Source organism: Ammospiza caudacuta, chromosome 17 (assembly GCF_027887145.1).
Source record: "Ammospiza caudacuta isolate bAmmCau1 chromosome 17, bAmmCau1.pri, whole genome shotgun sequence".
NCBI classification, from domain to species: domain Eukaryota; kingdom Metazoa; phylum Chordata; class Aves; order Passeriformes; family Passerellidae; genus Ammospiza; species Ammospiza caudacuta.
Genome location: NC_080609.1, coordinates 3788235 through 3804124, shown reverse-complemented (window position 1 = coordinate 3804124; position 15890 = coordinate 3788235). Strand labels below are relative to the sequence as shown.

Sequence of the window (15890 nt, the reverse complement as noted above, 5' to 3'; positions counted from 1 at the left end):
TAGTGAACTAAGGACCAGGAGAGATCCAGAGGCTACTCAGGAAACAATTCTGTCACTGCCACAGTCTGTGACTGCCTGGCAGCTCCATGTCCTCTTACAGGTGATGAGGAAGGAGTTAGTCAAGCTCTGCTGGTGTTCAAAGGGACAGGAGGTGATGTGGAACAAGCATCCTCTGCTCCTCTCTCCCACCTGCTCATTCCCCTTTCATCTGAGGAGGATCTCACAGGTCAGCTTTTGGGGAAGAGGGAAGCTGAGCAAATGTTTCAACTCTAAGTGATTTTTACTGATAATAGAAACACTACCAAACTAGAGAATTAGACAAGATCCACCCCACAGAGGCTCCCACAAGGAGCTTGGAGGTTACCCAGGTGCTAAGGCACTGCAATCTCTGAGAGTCTTCTCTTCCCCTCCTGCTTCCTTCAGGACTGAGTCTCCACTCCAAGCAAGGCAAAGACAACCCCCTCCCCACACAGCTGAAACCCCAGTGCCCAGATTCCCCCCCAGCCCCTGCAGAGCTCTCTTATAAACCACCCTTCCAGCTCCAGCCAGGCTTCAGAGCTCACACAACAGCTACACACAGAGGCACAAAGGCCACAGCTCTTAAGACAGACAGAGGGTTTGTGTGCTTGCTGCAATCTATAGAATTTGGCTCTCCATCCTGTGAACTCTGCACACTCCAGTGTTCCCTTGGGGACTGGTGTGTGCCTGGATCAAAGCCACAAAGGCTGTTCCTATAGCAAAACCCAGCACTCGCCTCTGATTTCTTCACACAGAAGAAACCTCTGCACAAAGAATTCATATTAATCACCACAGCCAAAAGCAGCAAGAGCACCTTTCAAAGGCCCTGAGCAGACAGAGGCTATTAAATAACCAAAGGGATAGCTGAGTGCCTCAGTCTCCTACGCAGGCTTGAATGAAAACAGCCGTGTGCTGATTTGGATTTCATTTTGAGACCCAACTCCTCCAACTTCCACACCAGGCAGAGCAGGGAATCATTGCAGGGTCATGTCCCCCATCAGCTCAGGAAACTGTGGGAGGAGGTTTGGGATGAGTGTAGTGGGCATTGCAAAACAAACAAGGAAATGGGGTTTATTTTTTTAATAAATCCATTTGCACATCAGCAACACAAACAGCACAGCCCCGGAAAGGGCAAGGATTGCAGAGCTAGACTGACCTATTTTCATTCTGTTTTCTCTTTATAGTGAGAAAATAGAACTTGGCAACAGCACTGGGATATGGGAGAGAATCTTTTGTGTCCAAAAAGGAAGATGCTTTTCATAAGAATGGGCTGCAAGGCTCCAAGCTCTCACGTCATATTTATCATGAGCTCCTCATCTGCCTGGATTGCTCATGCCTTCAGAACTGGCTCTTTTAAGTGCTTCCAGCTCCAGGCTTGGTTTGACTTCTTCCCCTGAGGAAAGAACTGCTGCTGTCATGTTTGAACTGCACAATCCTTCCTGCTAGTCAGCAGGACACCTACAGCTGCAACAGTCCCAGGGGCCCTGCCAGGAGCAGGCTAATGGTGTGCACATCCAGGATTCTGCCACACAAGGCAGGGATGCACTCATAAAAAGAGAATACAAATATCCCTGCAGCCTGCTCCAAAAACACACTTGTCTCCCAAACCAGGGGATCTAAGGTACAAACACATGAACCAGTTACTGCAGGAGGAGGCAGGCTACAACTGGGAGTCTTTGAACTATTCTCTGTGAGCTGCTGCCAGCCCCACAATGGAAATGCAATGCAGAGTACCCTCTCCTTTATCTGGAGGGAAATTACATTATTATTAGTAAGCAGTTGAGGCACAGCTCACACACCTCCATGTTTCTCCTGATTTCTAAAACTAGAGAAAATGAACACAGCCAGAAAAAGAAATAAAATTGAAGACACTGAGGGGGGGGTCTTGAGCTGTTCAGAGGCAGGTCAGTGCTAATTCCTTGCCACTAAAGAGATTTGGACATTGGTAGATCTTTTACCCTTGGGGCGATGCACGAGCTCATCCTCTGAGAACTGATCTCACCACAAGTAACCAAGCAAAAGGCACTTCAAAGGTGAGAGGAGCAGTCCTCTCCAGATTTAAACTAATTTCTGTTTCATCCAAAAGGCTTCTACACATATCTGCACTAGCACCAGAAAGTGCAAGGTACTTCCCCTGGGCATGGGGCTGCAGAGGTGAGCACACCTTTACAATCACCTACACAATCACCTTCCCCAGACCTTGCTGGTCATCTGTGCTCCCACAAAAGTGATGACACAGCTCCCTGAGCTGTGAGTTCAGCAGTTCAGGACAAGAGGCAGGCGGCTGTTGGCAGCTCTGTGTTCCCAGGATCTTGGCTAGGAAATACTGCAGCTGAGTGTATCTCCCAGCACAATTACCTGGGAAAGTCTGCTGAACTTACTTTGAGACAGGTCAGGACAGGACTGACAAAGCCACCAGCTTTTAAATGGAGCCCAAACAACTGCAGGAGGAAGCTCCTTGGCTTGCAGAAAGGCTTCCCCTTGGTCATGGAAACCAGCTAATCCCAAAGCCAGGCCCAACACACAGTGCTGTGGCTTTCAGGTGAGCAGAGGCTCCACAACAAGCAGAGGCACTGCTCAGGGAGAGCCACCCTCCCTTCCCTTCCCTCCCCTCCCTGCTCTCACCCCAAAGTGCATGACCATGACCACAACCACATTGCTGGCAGGAGTTTTGCAGGAGTGCTGATACTATCAGGATCAGAGGCTGTTCCAGCAGGGAAGCAGGAATAACTTGTTTAGCACTTCTAAGGAGCCATGCTGCAGGCTGAGAGCTGGGAGAAAATTCCTGCTTTTCACAGGGAGACAGAAAGTTTCTCCCATTTTATGACTCAGCATTGATTTAGGAGAGTGGAAAAAAAAAAAGGTGTTTTATTTTAAAGATTTAAAAGAGCATCTTCATCCCAATCACGTGCAATAGAAGAAGTGTTGAATTGATACACAGGACAGCTTTTGCACATGCTTGTTCCATGAATGCAGCTGTTAGCACCAAAAGAGATTGAGGAAAAGGAAAATCCACCAGCCCAGGCAGGGAAAGCTGCATTCCTGTTAGTGCACCGAAATGCACTGCTCCACTCAGAGCTCTAAGAATGCAGCCCAGATTTTTTTTTTCCACTAGAATTTGAAAAGAATAAATCAAAGTAATTACAGCATTGCCCTTACAGAATTGCTTTGCAAAGCTGAAATCAGAGCTTCAAAAGGTTTTTACTAGCAGCCAGCAAATCCAGAGAAGCAGAGATGCCTACTTGGGCAGCTGCACTGGCCCCAAGACGTGCTTCAGGAGCCACTTCCACATGGAAAAATAGCCTGGGTTGAATTAAAGCAGCTTATAAAGTCTATATTTGTATCTGACTTCCCCCTACACATCTGCACGAAATCAGGATCATGCCTTCCAAAAAGTTCCCTGGCTCCTGGTGCAGCCCCTGCACCCACATTTACATAACATTTATTGTTCAAGCAGCCCAGAGCAGGCACAGGCAGTTCATCATTTCTGTATTTTGGAGAATAAAGTGTGATTTATTAAATGAAAGGCCACAAGTGGAAGAAAGAGCTGAATGTGGGTACTTTGACCTTTTAGAAGGTTCAGTGCACCAGGGACTGCTGCCACCCCAGTAGGACAGCACAGAACCATTGGCTAATTTTTCATTAGTGGGGAAATCACTGCTGATCCTGGTTTCATGCAGAGGGCTCAGGAACACAGGCTTCAGCTCTGCCATCTAACAGAGATCCCTCTCTCACTGAACCATGGACAGGGTGGATTAAAATAATTCACATTAAAAAAATTCTTGGAAATCAACAGCTCTGATCATGTTCAGAAATTCTATCTAGGAATTGTTCAAAATTAATGTAAAGACCATTGGGTAGATCATGTTTGCTGCACAAGTTTTAAAGGACAGATAACAGCACTGGTGACAGTCAGTGGCTCAGTGAATGGCACTAAATTTCAGAAAAAAGTGTTCTTAAGTGAACCAAAACCTGTGTTTTCTTCCTCCAACCAACCAGCCAAGAGCAGAGCTACTGTAAGTTACAGAGGACTGAAAACACTCTCTGTGTGGTTATATTTGGTAACTAAAACAATTCTATTAAGCAATTATTCTTCAAGGCACAACTTGACAAGAGAGTCTCTTAAGAGTCCAACACGAGCAGTTTAAGCAACAAGAACAAACACTGCTGCTCTTGGGTCACTCAGGTACAATTCCAGCCCAACACAGCCTGGTTCAAGACATGGGCTAAAAAAAAAAAATTAAAATGTTTCTTTTTAGAATAACTTTGGGTTATTGCCATTTTGGCATAAAATGAAAAAGTGGGAGTCTGAAAAAGAGATTTTAAACTATATGGATATTCTTTACAGACTGTGGCATAAAAAATGCAACACAAGGTTTAATATGAAGCTCACTGTGCTACAGATGCAGATGTTTCATTGCTACTGACCAGAGACAATGAAATTCTCCTTCAGGGTAAACCAACAGGGGAAAAAAAGATTAAAATCAATGATTTAAACCAAGCCTTACTGAGTTAAGCCATAGCTTGAGTCTAGCAATGTAAATACATCCACCCTGGCCATAGAGGCCCTCAGCTCTCCCCATCAGCCCATGGATGGTTTCCTTCTGAGGTCACAACCCAGGGAACACTGCAGGGCAGCACCAGGGACACTGGGCACCTCTCCACGTTGTACCTGGTAGGGAAAGAGGACTTCAATCTCCAAGGCTGCCATTCCAACACCTTCACTAGCACTAAATTCACAGGAAACCTAAGGACCTAAGAGACAGAACATGGAAACTTCATCAGGATTTCTAAAGCTGCATTCAGCTCTGCTCTGGAAATGCTGGATCTAAACACAAAGTGTATTCAGTTTGTTGAGAGAGAATTTTCAAGCACTTTAAAAAGGAGCTCCTTTATTACCTCCCCAAAATAAAGGCAGCCATAAGCATCAGTAGAAGAAGGGAAAGGGGTCTAAACAAAAATTCTGGATCAGGGTATTCTCCAGTTTGAAGGAATGCATATCTGGATTGGAGAACTGAGCCACTCTCATTCCTAAAAATACACTATTCATTGATCATTAGTGGGATGTTTGTACTTTGCATAAACAAATAAGCCCTGTTATGGTTTGCCATAGATATTTCTCCCTGCTGAAGCCTCTGCAGGTCCCTTCAACCAAGGCAAAGTTTAGCCCCAGCTCCAGAGCATCACTGCAGAAGCCATCAGCACTATGTCCAGGAGCCTCTGGTCAGCCAAAAACCTCTGTTAGAGGAAGCCAAGAGCTTCTGCAGCCTGAATCTTCCTTTACCCCTGGAGCCAAAGGAATTCTTTGTCCCATGGCCATTGAAGTGCACCATACCATAGCAGCAGCTCACATGTACCCAGCTCACATCAGCAGAGCACATTCCAGCCACCTTTGTCTGAACATAGAGAGGAATTTTTTCATACAACACTTGTGGGATACAGTGTTGACTGGAATGGTTTAAAGGTGCTGATTTAGATAAAAAGGTTTTCAATTCTGGAGGGATGTACTATCAGGATATGAGAAGGTTCCCACAGATGACATTTTGGTCATTCTTTCCACAGCTAACCACAGATTAATGTGTACATGGCAGGAAACACACACAGACAGGGCTGCAGGAAGAAAATCCTCTCCCCTCTCCCAACAGCCAGTGCTGAGCTGGGCATTTATCCCAAAATGGGATTTGGGTGGGCCTCAATGCCACAGACTCACTCTGGTAATGTCAGACTGAACTTTACTTTGGTGGCCCAGATGCTCCTGTCACAGGAACACAGAAAGGCAGTGAACTGGGTGATCTAGAGGGAAAAAATAGGCAGCATTTGAAGGGAAGGGTGGTTGGGTTTTTAATTTCACACAACACTTCCCTGACAAAACATACAGCTGTGAGTTCTTCTCCTTTGCTGCACACAGAATGGTTTCCCTATACCTAAACTAAAAAGGGAACAAGAGAAGATATTGGCTGTGTGAGGGAATTGAAAGTAATATTCAAAATCATCAGGAAAAACGAGAAATTTCCCACTCTACCACATGTGGCAGCCCTGCCTCAGGGGTGATAAATGAGAGGTGTTTGAGAGCTCATCATCCCAGCTGCTGTGCCCCTCCTGTGCCCACCAGCCCAGGACTTACACGGCCATGCCACCAACAAACTCCTCTGTGGCCTGGCAGTAGATTGTGATGGCAACACGGGCATCTGCATCAAAGGTGAACTCCAGGCTGTACAGCACCTTCTGCTTCCCATTCTCCTCAGTGGGGCTGTCAACATCATCTTTGTACCTGAAAGGCAATGCCACAGGATTAGAACACATCTTATGAGATATCAACAGCATCACTCTGGAAATAGAGACAAGAGTACTCCAGCCTTGGTGTTCCAGGCAGTCAAAGCAGCCTGGGCTTCCACCTTGGGCTTCCCAGATTTCCATTCTTTCCCCTGAGGAAGGTTCTTCCAAGATGAGACTGAAGTTAGTGAAGTGAATTAATTATGGTGTTAAGGGGTCTCACCCAGCCCTACAGGGCCTGGACACAGAATGATATTCAGGATCTGTGCCAGGACACAGAATGACATTCAGGATCTCCCTTTCTTCTCTCAAATGCTGAGGAGAAGAAACATCCTCCTTCCTTTTACATCTTCACATTAGGCTCAGTATTTGGGCTAAAGAAATCCTGCATGGACTTGAGAAATCTGAAGTGTAATTCTTTTAACTCTGCAATGAAATGGTGAGAGACAAAAAAACCCAAGGTCTCTGTAACACAAAGAACTCCTGAAGCTCAGCAAAAGGTACCTCCAGTATCACACAGAAGATGACATTTAGCTCAGAAAACATCCAGATATAAGAACTTCAAACACCTTTAAATGTACAAATGATCAACTAAACCACTGGTGCTGTGAGGGAGTTCACATGCATTTATGGTATGAACGCAAATTAACACATCCAACTGCAAACAGACACATGATAACCAATAGAATGAGAAGTTATTTCAATTAATGTAAAAGCCTAATTTGGCTACAAGCTCCTGCACAGCTGGATCCCACTGTGTGATCACCACTGGCAGGGTCACTCCTTTGCCCTACTGCAGGAAAAGGCAGAAATCCATTGAAGAAGAGGTCTGAGGCATCTCAGGGGCAGTGAGCTGTGGCCATGGGCACCTACAGAGTGCCAGAAGTAGCCAGAGAAACCAGATCTTGGAGCAAGTAGCCAACACACCACATCACAAGAAAATTACAGAATGATGGGATATCCTGAGTGGGAAGGGACCCCCAGGGATCATCACCCAGTCCCACCCCTGGCCCTGCACAGACCCCCCAACACTCCCACCCTGTGCCTGAGCACTGTCCAAGCTCTCCTGGAGCTGTGGCAGCCCTGGGGCTGTGCCCATTCCCTGGGGAGCCTGGGCAGTGCCAGCACCCTCTGGGGGAAGAACCTTTCCCAAAATCCAGCCTGACCTTGCCCTGCCCAGCTCCAGCCATTCCCTGTCCCTGTCCCAGAGATCAGAGCTGCCCCTGGGGAGGAGCTGCAGCCCCCCCTGAGCTCTGCCCTCAGTCTCCTCCTCTCCTGAGCTGTCCAAGGTCTCCCTGCCTCAAAGAGCAAAGTGACAGACAATGGATGTGATTCACTGGCAGGGCAGCAGCAGATTCTCCATAAATTCAAATCCCATGACCACAGGTACCAGTGTGAGCTCAGGCTCTGTGTGGGAATGGTGAGGGCAGCAAGGCTGCCTGTGAGAGGTGTAACAGCACTGACCTGTCACCCAGCTCCAGCCCCACTTGTTCATCAGTAATACCTTAATTGCTGTGATGGCTGGGTCACAGCCAAGCAGCTGAACTATTCAGGAAAAGCCAGGCACCCTCTCTGTCTTCACAGTATCAGCCTCTCCCCTCACTAAACAGCCCTGATGAATACACTGTACTGTCAAAAATACCCAGAAATGGGTCAGACATACCTCTATAATTCAATCTAAAATTGTCAAGGGAATCCTTGTTTATCAAGTTCACTGACATACAACAGCTGCTGCCTAATTAAGAGGGTTCCAGGTTGAATTTTTTTTAACACCACACTGAACAAGAATGAAATATTCAGTTTCAGTAATTTAATACAGAAGGTGCAAAATAAAATTTAAGAGCAGTAGAATCAAATACCCAACACATGTACTTGTACTAATGTAACCCCTAACTAATGGCACACTCCCACATTCCTGTCTGAAGGGCTTGGAGAGGCTTTGGCCAGAGGTTCACCTAGGTCAGGGCAGCAAATCAAGCTAAAAACACCCAAGATGCCAGTATAAAAAAAAATAAATCCCAAGGATTGGAGTGTTAACATCTGCAGAAACCTGGACACAATACACAGTACAGAGCAAGATGGGATTTTGCACACAAAGTGAAAATCATGGCATTGGAGGCTGTAAAGAAGAAACACTGGCCAGAAGGGCAGATTTACCAAAAGAACACAGGAACTATCAGCATTTTGTGCTGGACTGACCCAAGAACACAGATGGCAACAATCCACTCACAATGTTGTGTGTGCCCAAGAGAGCAGCACCACAAGTCATCTCTTGCTGGGCTGCACTCTGTGGATCTGAGGTTCAGTGAAGGATCCAGGCTAGGACAGACTTGGTACCTCTTCCAGAAGCAGCAGGGTGGGAGAACCAGCACCTCTTGCAGGCAGAGGCTCCTTCAGCCTCACCTCATGCACAGGTAGGTATTAAATAGAGCACAGCACATGTGACAGCTCCAGCACAGACTGGGATACCTGAGACAGCACCAAGTAACAATGGGGACACCTGGGCATGGGGCAGCTCTCACACAAACACATCCCTGGCACAATCACTGCCTGATTTGTCTTCTCAGGGAAGTCAAAAAGCACCCAGATCACCCTCCTGCTCCCAGCCTCACCCTGCAGCTCTCTGTCAGCACTCAGAATGTGCTTCCATCCTTCCAAGGAGATAAGGGGTTAAAGTCAGACTAGATCTGTTGCCCTGGGAAACCACTGAGGGGCCACTGCAGTGCCTGGAGGGAAGGTTTGTGAAGGATGCAGGGAGGAGAGGCTGAGCCTTGCCTGCCTGAACAGCACCACTGAGCAGAGGGCAGGGTACAAGTGCCTAAAAGGTGACAGTCACAGCAAGGCTGTGCCCTCCTGCTGCTGCTGGAGGGACAGAAAATCATTCACAACTTTCAGTACCTGAACAGTACAGAAAGATGCAGAGAGACTGGAGATTGATAAGGCAAGGGGGAATGGCTTCACACTGACAGAGGCAGGGTTAGATTAGACATGAGGAGGAAATTCTTCCCAGTGAGGGGGCTGAGTCCCTGGCACAGGGTGCCCAGAGCAGCTGTGGCTGCCCCTGGATCCCTGGCAGTGCCCAAGGCCAGGCTGGGCAGGGCTGGGAGCAGCCTGGGACAGTGGGAGGTGTCCCTGCCATGGTAGGGGTGGAAGGAGATGAACTTTGAGGTCCCTTCCAACCCAAACCAGTCTGGGATTCTACGAACTGCCACATAGCAAAGAGTTCAGGTGAGAAACACCTGCACAGATGGTAACTGGCCTGAGGAACAGGCAAAGCCTACTGTGGTGCATACTTTGAGAGGCAGAGACATCTCATGTGCCACCTTAAGGTGCAGGAATGGTGGGATGTAACATCAGGGAAGTAACAGGACAAAAATCACACATTTTGCATCCCTCTTTCATTGAAGGAGATGTGGCAGACAAGGAGGTGGTTCAGGTGCTTCAAGAGCTCGTCCGTCTCCACCTGCACTTGAATTTTGCAGTGCCCATTTAGCCAAGCCCTACAGACAGTGTCCATGTGGGGTGGTCACAGATGCATGCACAGATTTGGGAACCAGTGGCTTTGCTGGATGTGCCTTTGGGTCATGCACAGAGGTGCATCAGAGCCTTCACAATCACAGGTACAGAGGAAAGAGACTGACCACCTTTGAGAACAAACAGCTGATCCAACGTTTTGATGCAAAAGGCAAAGCAGGATGACCAAGGGAGCTGAGGCCACCTGGTCTGACATCACTCCTGGATAAAACAATGGAAAGGTTGGAGCTTTTAATTGTCTGTTAAAGAATTAAAAGATAAAAATATAATTAACAGCAGCCATGACAGTTTTATAGAACTAGGTTGAGCTAAACCAAATTTCATCCTTTGAGGAGATTCAAAAGTCTGACCAACCCAGCAGACATGCAGGATAAATGTTAAATATCCCTTGACTGAGATCTGCATTTACCCAGTGCTTGAGCAGGCAATAAATGAGAGCAGAATTAGTAACATCTCTGTCAGCACTGCCTTCCACAGGGGAGAGCATCACCAAACACAGGGATTCTGCAAAGATCTGTCCAGTTTAACACCATCCAGGCTGCAGAGCAGGCAGTCCCAGCCCCTCACCACCTGCAGCACAGGATGAACAGATCCAAGGACCAAGATCAGCCCCCTGTGCTGCAGAGGGAAGGGATTTCCTTTCTCTCACTCCCTGCAACTCACCTATCTCCCCTCAGCCCCCATCATCCACCCCTCTCAGGCCCTCATCCAAAACACCCCATGATTATTCTCCATGACACTCCTGATGCTTCAGACACACTCCCAAACCACTACAGCTGCTGATTCCTTCAATGCTTTTGTTGCTGTCCAAAGCCCAGAAGCTGAAGCAGAGAAGCTGCCCCAGGGTGCAAGAACAAATATTGTGTCCTGAGCTGGTCTTCCTCCTGCAGCTGGAAGTGCTTTCAGGAGAAGGAACAGCCAGTGCCAGCACAACAGGTACTGGAGCTCCAAAACAAAGCTTCCAATCCAAGGCTAAACGTGGGACACAAGAAAAATAGAAGGAAGCCTTTCTCAGTGAGTGGTTAACAGCAAAATTCCTGCTACCCTGCTCTGAGGCTCACAGTCTCTTCCTGCCAGAGATCAAAAAATCACACGTGACATTGAAGACTCAGAACTTCAACACCAATATACACAGATTTATTGTTTATCCTGTCAAAATTCAGGATCTGGCAAAGCTCAGAATTTTGTCTGGTCAGAGCTGGGCAAGAAGGCCAGAGTGGACACTTCCCTATATTCCTCCATGGCACCTCTCCTGTGAGGAGAAGCTGAGAGAGTTTGTATTGTCCAGCCTGGAGAGGAGAAGGTTCCAGAGAGAACTCAGAGCCCTTGCAGTGCCTAAAGGGGCTCCAGGAGAGCTGCAGAGGGACTTTCAACAGGGGCCTGGAGTGACAGGACAAGGGGCAATGGCTTCTCACTGCCAGAGGGCAGGATTGGATGGGATATTGGGAAGAAATTCTTCCCTGTGAGGGTGGTGAGGCACAGGATGCTCAGAGAAGCTGTGGCTGCTCCTGAATCCCTGAAATGTCCAAGGCCAGGATGGACAGGGCATGGAGCAGCCTGGGACAGTGGAAGGTGTCCCTGCCCATGGGACAGCAGGTGGAACAAGATGGTCTTTGAGGTCCTTTCCAACCCAAACCAGTCTGGGATTCTATGAAAAAGCTTATGGGGGATGTTACCATCAGAACATACACTTAGAACTTTACACCTGGACACTTGGCTCAGTACCACTGTATTTGGTGGAGGATGTGGTAAATTGACCAGCTCTGGAAAGAACGTGCAAATCTCAACCACTGGCTGTGAATAAGCCAGGCTGGAGAGGCACAGAGTGTCCTTCACGGGCACAGAGGGAGGAAGACAAAGCCTCTGGGCCAGAAGAGCAGAAGAGCACAAGACAGAATGTACCCTTGGGGACTGTCAATAAACCCTCATTTTGGGTCTACATCAGTGCAAAATTCAATAGAGTCATGTTGGCAGTGTTGTCGTCAGCACTGACACAGCAGCAGCAGCACAGGAGCCTGTGAGAGCTCATGAGGCACAAAAAGAACTGCAAGTACCAGGAATTGGAGGGATGAAAACCTAGATACTGTCAACATGGACACTACATTCCAAATAGCATTCCAAATAGTCCAGAGCTGCAGCTCTGGGAGATGGGACGTGAGCACAGAGAGCAGAATGACAGAACTATATGTACAAACCACACCAACTGCTCTATTCACAGCCAGGCCCCTCTCAGGGAAAAAGCCACTTCCCATTTGGCTTATGTTCCTTCTCTTTTTTCCTAGAGAAGTACTTCACCCTTGTGCTGAAACACCAAAGAGCTTTCAGAGCAGTTTACCAATGGTCACTTATTTGGAAGCTCCATCAGCTTTGAAACCACAGGTTTTGCTCATTTAAAACAAAACAAAACAAACAAAAAACCCCACATCTGTTTTCACATAAAAACAAACTGAGGGGTTTTGGTTATGACTCCAAGTGCTCATGTTACACCAGGCTCTCAGAGCCACCTTGGCTGGGAGCTGCAGCTGGAGCCCTGCCAGAGCTCCAGCCCCAGACACAGAATCCAGAGTGACTCCAGCCAGGATGGTTGGGGAAGGCTCTGCCTGGACATCTGCCCAGAGCTCAGACCCAAACAAAGCACTGAATGCTGGGCCCTGTACCTCAGCCATCTGTTGGAAAGGGGACAGCTGCAGGTCTGAGTGTGAGCCAGTGCTTTAATCCAGCTCTGCTGGTTCAGATCTCAGCATGGAGCAGTGAGAGCTACCATCCCCATGACTGTCCTTCCCTCGTGCATGGGACACAAGCCACCTAAACAAATGCATAACACTGGGACCAAACTTCATCCTGGCAGCAAGAGAAACTGAGGAAGTTTCACTCAAGACCCATCAGCCTTCCAGGCCCGTGACTCGCACCAGAATCAGCTCCCTTCTGGCTTCTCCTTGCACAGGAATGCAGGAAGGAATCTGTCTGTAAAGTTTATTGACCTGACTAATACCTTCCGCTCGTGCTAATGATTTCATGGCTTTGTTTACCCCTCCAGTCTGTCCTGCAGAAACAGACACATCACTGGTCCTGCTAGGAAACACAGATTGTTTGGATAAGGAGCACATAAACCACTTGAAAGCTCAAAAAGGAACACAGAAACATATCTAGCAACAAGGATCTGGATGTCAGCCATTCTCCAAAAGCTCACAGTACAGTTTGGCTGTGGCTGAGAGGTCCCTGGGGTGAGTAAAATGAAAGGTTCAGGTGATGGCAGTACCTGACAAGTCGGAGAGAATCCTTGCGGATGTTCACCAAACTCCTCAGTGTCTTCACTGGCTCGTGTGGAGCTGGAGTTATGTAGGGAAACTGCAACAAAGAGGCAAATCATTCTTGTTATTACACTACAAAGGGTAGCAGCATGTTACCTAGCATGCAATTTACCCAAATCAAGAAGCACGTAGCTTTCAGGGTGTTCACTACAGCAGCCACAAGGAACACCAAATTTTATTTACTGCTAAATAGCAAATTTTATTTACTGATAAATCAAATGTGTTTCAGGGTGAAAATCCTGCCCTGGCCCAGCAATAGCTCATACTGGAAATGCACACTTTAAGAAAGACCTCATGAAAATGCCCTTTTTCTCAACCCTGAATTCTCAGTCAGGAAAGCCTTGCTCTCCCAAGCTTTTATTTCCACTAAAGAATCCACCTCCAGCTTGAGCAGAAGAAATGCAGCTCTTTCATGTGTACTGCAGCATGGAAGCAGTGATCTGACTGCTAATCAGCATGCTGAAGCCCTGGATTACTGGGGGAAACTCTTTTTATTCTGAAACAATGGGGCAAATGTTCTGGAAAAGAAAAGAGACAGGGCTAGGGGGCCTCATTCTATTCTACAGTCAAGAAATCTTCCCTCACAGATTGTCCTTTAAATAGGGACAATAATGCTTCAGACTGTAATTCTCCATAGTGGGCACAGGATCTCCAGTGAGAAATGCAAAGGGAACTGCTTACTGTGGTGATCACAACCTGTGCAGCTGCAGAGCTGCCTGCTGGGCACCAGGGACCACCAACACATTTCCTTAGAAATGAGGCAAAGCCTCCCTCACTCCAAAGCAAGAACTGGGCCCATGTCCAGAAAACAGTGCTGCTGCTCAGTGCTTGAGTGGTTTGTTTTTTTTTTTCTCTTTTTCCTTGAAGATTAATCAGAGCTGCCAAAGGGCTTTAACTTTACATAGGCAAACTATATTCCACAACAGCCTCCTTCTCTTGAACCCACTTGGCAAATGTCCCAGGGTGTTACTGGGCTCTCCCCCACTCCCCTCTGGAGAAATGATGAAACCCAGAGCTGGGATGGCAGCAAGGAAAGCAGGCTGAGCCATGCAGGTATTGCACTGTGCCAGCTCAGCCCTGCAGGGAGGGCACAGGGGATGTGGTGAGCACCCCAGGCCTGCCCAGCTCTGACACAACCTCAGAGCTCCAGCTCAGGTCTCTCCTGCCTAATTCTGTTGCCCAACTGCACTTCCTGCTTAAACAAAGACTTCCCAGATTCCTCCTTGTCCATCCTGTGACTTGAGTGTGGTTCTAAAATGATCAATGGCACAGGCTCAGGAGAAACTCAGAAAGCAGAATGTGCTTGTAACTGCTGCAATTCCAACTTGCCTCAGTTTCCCTCATCTGTAAAAGCAGGGTGATCCCAAACTGCCACCAAGCATTAGAAACTTGAATTAATTAATGGTCACAGCTTTTCTGATGAGACATGCAGGTAATTAAATTAAATAATCAATTAAACTAGAACTGTGACTTCTAGTTCTCATTTTGATGTTTGGAAGCTGCAGAAATAACTAGGAAAAAAGTGAGCAAAGCAAGCAGCTCTTCCCTTTCCTCTCCAGCACTCAGAAAACATCTCCAAATGGCTCCTACTCTGTCACCTTTTGGTTCTTTTTAAGCAGTTCTGAGATGCAAGAGAAATCCAAAACATAACATTTTGCATAAAATTCCTGTCTTTCCCTCACAACAACATTATTCTCTTTTTAAGAACAAGGCAAGCACTTGAGCAAGCAGCTTTTCACAGTCTCACAGACATCTATGGGCCCAAAATTACATTATATTTTAGCTAGGAAAAGAGAAGGAGGGACTTTCTGAGCAGCCCACCTGGGTATAAAACCCACATAATGTCAAGGTCTGTATTAACATTAACATCAAAGTGAGGCCACTCAGACACAGCAAACAGCAAATGTTGAACACAAAACCTGCCCAGGAGCCTTGGGAAGTTCAGGCTCTGCTTCCCAGCCCTCTCTGCAGCAGGTTTTACACTTGTTCAGGCAGGCAGGCAGAATTAGTCCCAAATTCTGTGCTCCTCAGCCCCTGTTCTTCCTCCCCCACCACCAATTCCTTCTGTCCTGAGTGAAAATAAGCCTCCAAGGTGAATTCAGCCTCTCAGGAAAACTCAGCTTGCATCTGAACAGACTGGAATGACATTCCTCAATGTTTGTGCCACTCTCCTCTACAAACCCTACACAAGATTTTCCAAAATAGGCAGGAAATAAAAAAGAGTAAAACAGACAGAACTTGCCTGAACTGGTCTATTTCCAAGGAAGTTTAAGTCCATGTTCTCACCAAAAAGGTAACCCTCAGGGTGAGGGGTGTCAAACTTCTCACCTCCCATAAAGAAGTGACTTGCAAAGTAGTTTCCTAGAAACAAAAAACACAAGAGAATGGAAAAAAAAATCCCTTTAAATGAGTGCTTCCTGGAAAAGCCTGTGCAGTTTTAAATTCACAAGCATAAGAGCCACATGACACAGAAAATACTTGCTCATTCACCCCTTCCCTGTAGAATTCAGGACCAGTGCCAACAGTAGGAGAAAGGAAACAAACAAACAAACCAAACAAAAACCTGGAATAAATATTACAGTGGAGATAATTCCATTTCAACTTGTTTTGCAGAGGAAGCAGGAAAAGTCAGCTGTTTCCAATATTGCTCCATTCTGGTCAATTCTTCCTGTTTTGTCCAGTTCCCAGTGTGAAGCCCAGTCCCACAAACACCTCAGAGAGGAATGAGGCTTCTCCCACTGCAAAGTTCAGACC

The 15890-nt window shown here is 47.1% G+C and overlaps 1 protein-coding gene across 3 annotated transcripts in view; it reads right to left on the bottom strand.

Annotated features, from left to right (window-relative positions):
- The window catches only part of MGRN1 (mahogunin ring finger 1), a 48993-nt gene that overhangs the window by 25129 nt on the left and 7974 nt on the right, over positions 1-15890 (bottom strand). For all 3 annotated transcript variants that reach the window (XM_058815799.1, XM_058815801.1, XM_058815800.1), the window contains exons 2-4: positions 15379-15497; positions 13085-13173; positions 6143-6289 (exon numbers count right to left, since the gene is read on the bottom strand). In XM_058815799.1, the coding sequence (XP_058671782.1) occupies positions 6143-6289; positions 13085-13173; positions 15379-15497 (355 nt within the window). The remainder of the gene's footprint in view (positions 1-6142; positions 6290-13084; positions 13174-15378; positions 15498-15890) is intronic.